This window comes from Colossoma macropomum, unplaced genomic scaffold, assembly GCF_904425465.1.
Source record: "Colossoma macropomum unplaced genomic scaffold, Colossoma_macropomum, whole genome shotgun sequence".
Lineage (NCBI taxonomy): Eukaryota > Metazoa > Chordata > Actinopteri > Characiformes > Serrasalmidae > Colossoma > Colossoma macropomum.
The window spans coordinates 26,711,274-26,721,713 of NW_023494791.1; the positions used below are offsets into that span (position 1 = coordinate 26,711,274).

At 37.9% G+C, this 10,440-nt stretch overlaps 2 protein-coding genes across 2 annotated transcripts; both read left to right on the forward strand.

Moving 5' to 3' along the window:
* The first annotated feature begins 1,260 nt into the window (after positions 1 to 1,260).
* si:ch211-223p8.8 (dual specificity protein phosphatase 13A family protein) lies at positions 1,261 to 3,139 on the forward strand. Its single transcript, XM_036573482.1, has 3 exons — positions 1,261 to 2,068; positions 2,158 to 2,375; positions 2,846 to 3,139. The coding sequence occupies exons 1-3, from the start codon at positions 1,899 to 1,901 to the stop codon at positions 3,043 to 3,045; spliced, it is 588 nt and encodes a 195-aa protein (XP_036429375.1). The 5' UTR covers positions 1,261 to 1,898; the 3' UTR covers positions 3,046 to 3,139.
* Positions 3,140 to 3,666: 527 nt separating this feature from the next.
* Positions 3,667 to 7,070, forward strand: zgc:153981 (dual specificity protein phosphatase family protein). The gene is made up of 3 exons (XM_036574691.1): positions 3,667 to 3,978; positions 4,732 to 4,949; positions 5,288 to 7,070. The coding sequence occupies exons 1-3, from the start codon at positions 3,854 to 3,856 to the stop codon at positions 5,497 to 5,499; spliced, it is 555 nt and encodes a 184-aa protein (XP_036430584.1). The 5' UTR covers positions 3,667 to 3,853; the 3' UTR covers positions 5,500 to 7,070.
* The last annotated feature ends 3,370 nt before the right edge of the window (positions 7,071 to 10,440 follow it).

Below are 10,440 nucleotides of genomic sequence, written 5' to 3' on the forward strand. Positions count from 1 at the left end.
ATTTCTAACAGAAAATAAAGCAGCTAGAATTGGATTACATTGGATTACATGTAAGGAGCATTAATGTTGTAAGACATTAACGTTGTTCCAACCTTTTGTATCCCAGAATTAAAATGGCTGTTGTGGTTACTGTGGCTTTAAGACTGATATACGTAAATGACCTCTGTTCTGATTGGCTGTCCTGTATCGTGCCTCGTTCGAAAAGCAGCCTAGGCTGAAACACTAACTTCATCGTGGATGGGCGGGGCTAACCTACTGTAGGACTGCACTATATGAGCTTAGAACAGTAATTGTGTAATGATGTACATATATTTAGGTTAAGTTATATATCTAGGGCAATTCTGAGGCCCAGATTCGAGTCCATTTTCAATATTTTATGTGTTAAATATGTCTCGATTCCACAGAGTTCCAATTAAACACTAAGCAGTTAGCTTGGCTCAGAAAAATAATTAATTTAATTAATTTAATTTTAAAATAAAAGACTGCAAAGTAGCATATCCTTATCACAGAACTATAAATTAATTAATTCAGTACAAACCCGTAAGACGGTGGGTTGGAGGTAAGTTCGTTCAAACACACACACACACAAACGTTTGCTGTGTACAGTGATGAACAGTAGAAATCACTAATGAAGTAAGTTTCTCTTAGCTCTCGTCGCATCTAACATGACCTGCTCAGCTCTTCTCCTGCTCTGTCAGACAGTGTGTAAGATGTTGCTGTCCGTATTCTGGAGTGATGGACATGTAGTGTGTTGTGTGTACAGAGTATCATGTCATTTGTTACATGAATAGGCCCAAAACAAAGGGTTGATAAAGTTTGCAGGTTGTTGTGAAAAATGTGACTTATAATCAGAGAAGTCTGTGGCCCATTTAGACTATTAAAAGGTGACAGTGACAGGTTAAACAAGATGTACACTTCATGTATTCTGTGTTGTATAAATAACAACACTTAACCTTTAAAAACATAATACTTTAAACATTGAAGTATACAAGGAAAGGGTTATATAGTTGGAGACAAATCTCCTACAAGCTGACACCCCCAGAATCTCAGTGGCCACCATCACTGCAGGTTTTGGATGGAAAGTTACAGCTAATTGCAGTAGCAAAAACAGAGGAAGTCACCAGTGATAAAACCAAAAGTCTGAGGGCTGTTCCAAGCACAGATGTTGTAATAGATTATTTTCAGGAACAGAGTAGAACTATATATCAACTGTGGCTTTATTATAGCGCTGTGTTTTCTGAGCAGTTTGGTCCAGTGAGATTCTGGAAATTCACATAAAGTTATGTGACCGGGCTGCATGACAGCTCCAGCTCAGAGGCAAAGAATCCCAGACACTGCAAGACTCGAATCACGAGACTAGATGGAAAGTAATGACCAGACCAGCAATGAAATGTGTGTCAGCTCCACAGCTTCACTTCTCATTACTGTTAAGACGATAATATTTTTAATCTTTGTAATGGTTTTCTCTTTTATTTCATTACATTTTAAAGTAAAAGATTTAAAAGGGTAATCATTTTTTCTTTCAAACATAGTCGTCACATATTTCCTATATTAAAGCTTTTTTTTTTACCACTTCATTAGTTTGTTTTATGAGGAGGAGCATATGACTAATCAGTAAAGCATTCATATATAAAACTATTTAAATTGTCAAACAAACAACTCAAATTATCTAGGCTGTCGGGTTGAAATGATTTCAAGCAAATGAATACAATATTATGTTCATTTATTCTGTTGACCTACTCCCAATGCCACTCTTTCTGTTTTGGCCCAAACATGTTACTTAAGTGCAGACACAGTGACATCTACTGGAGAACAGGAGTTAATGCAGTGATCACACACCTGGCCATGTCAGTCACTGACTCAAACAGTTGCAGGAGCAACACCACAGTTTTATAAACATGAACACTGAAAAGACTGTGGATTCTCCCGAAAGTGCTAAAGAGAAAAACTCCACTTTCGTTCCATATGAGTCTCCCACTATCGAGCAGCTGGAGGACATATTACATGGAGGTCAGCTGTCATGTAACCATGTTGATGAAGTGTGGCCTAATTTGTTTCTGGGAGATATGTAAGTCTGGTCATGTTTGTTGTGGTGTGTTTACAGCTTCAGTAATCAATAATCTCCTGTTGTACAATATACTTCTAACCTTTCTACAGGTACATGTCTCATGACAGATACAGTCTTTGGAGAGTGGGTATTACTCATGTTCTGAATGCTGCTCACGGTAAATTGTGCTGTAAAGGAAGTGATGATTTCTATGGCACAACAGTGAATTACTATGGAGTGCCAGCTAATGACCTACCTACATTTGATATTTCACCTTTCTTCTACCCCTCTGCACAATATATTCATCAGGCCCTCAGCACTGCTGGAGGTATACCATGTTTATCCTTCTCTTTAATGTACTGAAATGTTTTTGAACATATGTACACATAGATATGTATATATTCACATACACACACATGTATCTATCTGTCTATCCATCTATCTGTCTATCCATCTATCTATCTATCTATCTATGTACGTATATATATATATATATATATATATATATATATATATATATATATATATATATATATGTGATAGTATAGATATAGGAATACTGCATATTGCTAAAAAATTCTATATAATTGCTAACAATTGGAAAAACAAAAAGCACTGTGACTATTCCACAAAGCTCTTTTAGCAATTTCTCCCAATTAATGCTAGGAAGGTAAACAAATTAGCTTAGTATTAGTCTATACTGTTATTCAGCTCTGGTAAATTTCCTGGTTAAAGTGGTCTTTTTTACCAGAATAGTTACCAACCTGTTTTCTGACTTTTATGTCACGTCTTCCCCAGCCAAGATTTTCGTACACTGTGCTGTTGGAGTAAGTCGCTCCGCTGCCCTGGTCTTGGCTTATTTAATGATCTACCACAATTACACCTTGGTGGATGCTATCCTGAAAGTTAAAGAGAAGAGGTGGATTTTTCCAAATCGAGGATTTCTTAAACAGCTTGTAAGTTTGGACTCAAAGTTAAAAAAACAAAGGTCAGAATGAGCATCCTGCACATATCCTAATTCTTCAGTTCAGAATTTTATATACAAAAAACATAAAAGATAGGCTGAACATTAAAAATAAGAAAAATAACTAAATGTGCACGTTTGTTTTTCACATAAATGTTGGATCATTGTTTTTTTTTTATTTATTTATTGTTTTTTAAATTAAAGTGTAATGATTGACCATGCAAGGTTGTATTATACTTTTAATCAGAGAAATTAAGTGCGATATTTAATTTTTTTGTCAATGTAAATTTTGTCAATACATTACTACAATAAACAATAAATAAATTATGTTTGCCCTGATAATTTGGTTTCAAGAATGCTGCTAACTGTTGCCTTTCTCTGTGTGTAGGAAGCACAGTGTGTGCATTTCCCCTCTGTGCTCTGTGTCTGTATCATGGTCTCCACTCACGGCCTCATCGTTCGAACGCGTTAGTTTTTTTATTCCCACCCGTTTACTGACAAATCAGCTTCCTGCTCTGGGATTGGCTGGTATTTCATCCTCTCAGGACGTCTAGCCAATGGGGCTTTTTAATCGAACAAACTCCGCCCAGTGGGTGGATGCGGTGGGTTTGTCGGAATACGGTGGGAAAAACACCGTTCAAATCTGCCCCTTGTGTCCCCGCTGAGAACCTGCGCTGTTTCCCTCCTCCCCGTTAGCGAGCCCAGACAGGCTAAGCCGAGCACCTGTCCGCGCGGATCACGCCGTGTCACTGGCCGTCGCGGAGCTGAGACCGTTAAATAAATTTGCGAGCCGGTTTTTGCCTCTTATTTTTTATTTATTTGCGGCACTTTTAGACAGAAGAATGACGTACCAGAAGAACAAGCATGGGCTCGCAGAGATCAAAGCGCTGGAGAATCTTCTGGACACGTGCAAACTAGACCTGAATGCCATCGATGAGGTCTGGCCGAACTTATTTATCGGTAACGTGTAAGTGTTACACAATAAATGCATGAGACAGCCTGTTAGCTTAACTTACAGCAAAGCTAAGTAATAATAACGTCAGTGTTAGCCTACATGAAGCCGAGTTAAATATAAATGTAGTAGCTCATTTTGACCCATGTATATTTAGGGCTTAATAAGAATGTAGATAATATTTTTAAACCTCCTACAGCTAGAATAAATAAAAATATAGCGTTACGTAGCTAATAATGTTTGCCTACATACAGCTAGAACAGAAGTAATGTAGTTAACCTAGCTAACCTAGTGGTGTTAGCCTAAGTTACATGATGCTAGGCTAGATAATAATAAAGCTAATAATGTTAGCCAACATGTTACTAAGTTAAATAATAATATAGCTAATAATGTTAGTCTACATATTGCCAAGTTAAATGCTAGTCTGCATATTGATAGGCTACAAAGTAATATAACAGCTAGCATATTAGCTTGAATATTGCTGGGCTAAATAAGATATATTGTCCCATATATTTCTGAGGTAAATAATAATTGTTTCTGAACTAATAAAGTTTAAGGTTATAAGTTATTTACCCCTGTATTACCTAAAATTGAAGCTTAATTTAATAAAAATGCACATAGTAAGTTTTTTTATGCTTAAAAATGGCATGATTTGAAAGCATAGCAATGCACAAGGCTACTCAGTCCACAGAGCTGACCTGAAATCAGTAGATGATGTAAAACCACTGGATTTATTTGAGGGAAGATGTGTTCCTTTTTTCTGTCCAGAGCAATCGCTCAGAACAGAACCGCTCTGAAGAAGTTGGGCATCACTCACATCTTGAACGTTGCCCATTCGAAGCAGGGCAGCATTGGAGACCAGAGCTACTACGGCGAGGAGTTTGTTTACTACGGAATCCCAGCAGAGGACTCCTCCAGGTTTGACCTCAGCGTACACTTCAGGCCTGCGAGTGATTTTATCCACAAAGCTCTGAAGAAAAAAAACGGTGAGTTCTGCTTCACTGCCAGAATGACTCGCCTTAAGCAGACAGCCTTGTCTGAACAATTTCTTTAGCACCATCAATGCAACTTTAAGACCAGAATCTAAAATGCTGTGATCTGTCAAGAGCTTTGTAAGCACTCAACATGAAGGAAACATTCATGTTATATTACTGTAATATGTGTGTAATAGCTCATGTGGAGAAAAAGTGAAAAATACGTAGGTTACCTTCTGCTCTCATGGTGTGAAAACTACTACTAAGTCAGTAATATGTGATATTGCTGCTTATTGGTTATTTAAAAAATTTATTTAGTTTATATGTATTTATTTATTTTTTACCCACAGGAAAGGTTCTTGTGCACTGCATTATGGGAGTGAGCCGATCGTCTACACTAGTCCTGGCCTACCTCATGTTACGTCATCGTCTCACCCTCCGCAGTGCCATCCAGAAGGTCGTACAGAGGAGAGCTATTTATCCTAACAGGAACTTTCTGTCGCTCCTTCTTGAGCTGGACACACAGCTGCAGAGAAAACGAATGCTGTGTCCAATTCTCTGACAGCACAATGCTGTCTGTCACAAACATTACAGTCTAGCGCTGTGACAAGAGACTAGTCACTGTTTACATCGTACATAAATTTCTATTGTCCCATTTTAAAGAAAAAACGTTTATTAAAATGTAGGCGTCTATTTTAAATTACATTCTAGGGATATATGTATATTTATAACACAATGTTATTAATTTGCTTTCATTGTCAAAGAAAAGTGCTTCCAGTTGAAGAAAAGTTTAAAAGTGTTAGATTTTTTTAAGGATTTGCAGGGGAGGTTAAGAGTGAAAATACCCAGCAGGTATAGGCTACAGCAGGGGTATTCGGTTCCAGTCCTCAGAGTCGGAGTTTAACAGAGTTTGCAGGGAAATCACCAAACTGTGCTGGACTTTGCCCTCCAGAATAAGAACTGATGACCCTTTGTTTGAAGACTACAGAAACAGGCTGGGTGTTTCTCTACTTAACAGTATAGAATCATGACTAGTGCAGAGGCTGGTTAGAACTGCCTGTTAACACAAGTTATTTTTACTTCTTGGTCGTCAGGGAAGAAAAGGCAGGGTTGGCCAGCTGAACAGCAGCTCACAGGTTTCAGCAGAAACAGAGGGAGAAGGTACAGCTAGGTGAGATGTCTGAAGCGGGTACATTTTCCAACACATGCCAGGGAGCCAACACTATTTCAGTAAGGGTCAGCTGAGAATACAAAGTGAGGCCCTTACATAGACAGAACTTAAAGGGGAGAAACAAAGTCATTCAGAGTGGTTTGATGTAAAGTGCATAGTAGAGAAACGTACTGAGATTTCTTTGCAGTGGTGGTGATATGAACCAGGAGCCGCGATATGTGCAACGTAAATATAGCCATTTTATTTACTATCTAAAATGTCGAATAAACTACTACTATGGTAAAATAGTTGTAAGTCTGAAGAAAAGATTCTCTAGAATGAACCATTTCACGTCAAACCACTCAAAAATCAGTGGAATTAAGTTAATTAGGTCAATTAAGTTCTGTCTCCACAAATTGTATATTATTGTATGTATTTCTCTTTGTTGTTGTTCAGACTGGAGTAAATACCTTTCAACGAGTCTATGAAATATTATGTCAACGAAGAAAATGAAGAATGAATTTGATTTTCAAAGTACTTGATTACTTTAATGTCGTAATCATGTAATTCACTTTTTAAATTTACTAATTCAGCTCCCTCTGATCCCTTTTAATTTGTTTAACAGCTGTTTGTCTTCCAGTGTTTCCCCTCACTGTATCTCTGTCAATAATATTGGTGGACCTGGGACTGATGATGCATTTGTACACGTTACAGATTATAGGACTCACATATTCATGACTAATTAGATGACGCTGAGGTGTTTAAACAAAACTCTGAAAAAATAGTAGATTAAGAGAAGAGATATAAAGATATAAAGGAATGATTTCTATGTTAGAAACAGCGTTGTATTCATTTCTGTCTGTATTACTTCCTACAGTCTAAAATTACTGCCTCTTTATAAAAATAACAAACCAAGATGATGAATGTTGTTTACACAGTCTGCGACTGAATTACCGTTTGCCAAATAAAGTTGCCTTGTCAGGCATGCGATTCAGGTGCCTTTTGTGGAATGTTGCACATTTGTAGTTAGGATTAAACTACAGACCTTTCTTATGCCTGTAATCCTCCAGGTGGAGCACTTTGTTACATAACAGCAGTGCATTAACAGTCAATTAGAATTTGAGGTGGAACTGAGAACTCAGTGCAGTTAACAGGCAGACTCATCTCCTGTTGTTGGATTCATGCTGTTTGCAAAAATGATCCTTGTGAGGAAAAAAGGGTTTCAAGCAGGGTTGATAATGAAATTAGCTCTTCCTGTTGTAGACAGTGATTCCAATTGGGGCTGTATCACCAGGCCTACCGTAATCCCCAGGAGAAATATGTGCCCTAATGGGGTTTTATGATCCGCTCCCCTGAGGACTCTAATCCCCGGTCTGATGACACACTGGGAAGCCACAGTGTGCTGGAGTCTTGTAGCAGAAATGAATACTCAGTTAAGTGGTATTTGCATACAAAGCCATGAATTAAACTCAGGCTGCAAAGTGCCAACCAGTGATGCAGAGTCTGAATATTTGTGGGTTTGAATAACTTAGAGGTGTGGCTCTTTATTTTAAGCAATATTTGATATCTAACAACAAACACTGTACAAAAAGGCTGACGCATGTACTTCGTTTGAAATTACAGAATATACCTTTCATTCATGTAGGTAATTGTCCTGAGAAAACAAGACTGGGGCATTGAATTGACTTGATTTAAATGTATACATAATTTCCATATGAATAAAATATATTACATCAGAACAATTATTGAAAAGAAAAGTCAACTGATAGAGAAAAATGTGCAGATGAAATATATATTCTTGTGGAAATGATGTACACATTTGAATCAAGTCAATTCAGTGCATCTCATTTTCACTGTACAAAGCATTCCGTTTGGTTTTGAACTGCAATCATAATGATTGTTTATTATTTATGCACGTTGACTAGAGCAGATCAGATCAGCTCTGGCTGCTGAAATATTGATTATTCTTAAAAAGTTCTTACAAAGTGGTGCTAATTGAACATCACAATGCTTTTTTGGAGCCTTTCCCTGCTCATTGTGTTACTGCATGTGTCCAGCAGAGGGCAGTGCTACACTATAAACGAGATGGGAGCAGAATCTGCCCAGGATTTGTCCTCTAAGGTAGCAACCAGGTGACTGTGAGCTGCTGGTATTTTGCATATGTTCTCCCACTGATTTTTCTTCATTTTGAAGAGAAATTGTACCTTAGTTCAGTTAAACTTTAGCCTGGGAGGAAAATGCAGGTTAATGCAGGAAAAACATCCATGCCACAGTTCTTATTTTTGATGTGAATGGATTGGCTGGCTTTGTCAGCAAGGTGTCTTACCCCTCAGTTGAGCTGGTGCTGAGCTATGACTGCATTCAGAAGCGGTTGGTGTGTGTTTGACACCATCCCACCATGTTCCCTGAGTGTGATGCGGTAATATTAGGCTGTATGAGCCGTCAACAGACACAGGCCAATTTCCCCCCGGCCTGTTCCATCCTGCAGCGGCCCTGACAGCTCGACCTGCAGCTGCACAGCCGGAGGAAGCCAGAGGCACACACACCAATCCCCCAGATACACATCTCCTTCAGGGAACATTCAATTATGGCACAGCTTTGCTTCCTGATTAGTTGTTTGCCATGCACCGGATGCTGTTAAGTCATTGTAGCAGTACCAAGGAGAAGAGTGAGGAAGAAACAGTAACCGCTCAGCCAACTGCGTATATCAGGGGACACGGGCATTAACTCAAGCCAAGTTTACTCCCCCAGACTATATGCATGGAACAAACGGGACTGACCATTTCGGACAATAACTTTGTTGCTATAGTGTATCTATGTTGAAATGATGTGCAGTACAGTGCAGTACTGACCACCCTTCATTCATGTAATTTCTAGTCTATACAGCCTTTAAGTACAAGTTATTCATTTTTCATTTCATTTCATTCATATAGTCATTATAATTAACAGAAAATTACACAGAAGCAGCTACAACCTAATATATAATATCACATTTCTCAGTATTTACTGTGTCCACACTTTGTCTTTATTATAGCTTTCATTATTTTTGGGAGACTTGCTTTCATTTTTCAAAGAAATCTGCATTTTCCACACCTCCAAAGTTCAGCCTTAGATAGTGGTTGTATTCTTCTGCTTCTCATTATCCAAATATTTCCTTTTTCTCCCTCTGTTTTCTTTTCTAAGTAAGGGTTCCTGACAGCAACACATCCTTTCAGACCCATAGCATTGAATTGTCTTCTCACACTGGAAGAATGGACAGAAACACCTGTTTTTTTCTCCCAAATGCAAGTGGATTATCTTGTATCCTATATCCTCAGAAACATCTCCTGAAAAAATGAATAATTTGTGCATAAAGGCTGCTTTGGAAATTAAATAGATGAATCATAGTCACTGACTTTGCACAGTACTATACACATTTGAATCAAGTAAATACAATGCATCACTTTATTCAATGTTGAGCACTCCAGCAAGTGTCAATTATTTACTGTTTAGTTCTTGTATGACCCCAAAAAGACACTAAAAATCTGATATTTAAATGTTACATGAAAATATATATATGGACATTGGCACTCATGCACACAAACTGAACTTTCAGTTCAATATTGCCACTTAAACAAGTTGCTCTGCTGCCATCTGCTGATGATGAATGGTTTGGAAATCAAATCACCGAAGTGAATAAGTGAGTGTCTAAATGTGTTAATAGATTTACTGAGCATTTCCCATCTATTCAGATGAAACATAACTGTTTCCTAGGTAATTATGCATAATTACCGCTTTGATATATTATTCTATACATACAGACCTGCTGTACAGGGCAAGTGCTCTAATAAGAAACAAATTAAAGCAACTACAGAGCATATGATTATCACATGGTGAGCTGAATTGTTTCATGTATCGCATTACAGTAAAAGTGGATCATGAACAGAAACAGGTTCATGTGGCTTTTGCACCCAGGCTGTTAATTCCCTTTTATTGACTTCATAAAAGCTGTAATTACTATGGGCCTTAAAGCCTATTTCACTGGCAGACGGGGTAGCGCTTAGTTGAGGACTTTTCCTTAGCACACTTAAGCAGGTGAGAATTCCAAATGGAAATGGGGGGAAATTTATTTGTGAGTTTACATTACCCTGTGTAATAACACAGGCTAAAAATAAAGGCATATAAAGTTCTGTGCCTCTAATACTTTCCACACAAACACCCTGGAACCGCACAGTAGCAAAGAGCCGTGACCGATGCAGACAATTTGCTAGTAAGAAGAAGTTCAATTGTAATTTCAAGAGCAATTTTTATTATAGCCTACATTATTAAGCTAGCTTGACATACTTTGTATGTGTGTGTGTGTGTGTGTGTGTG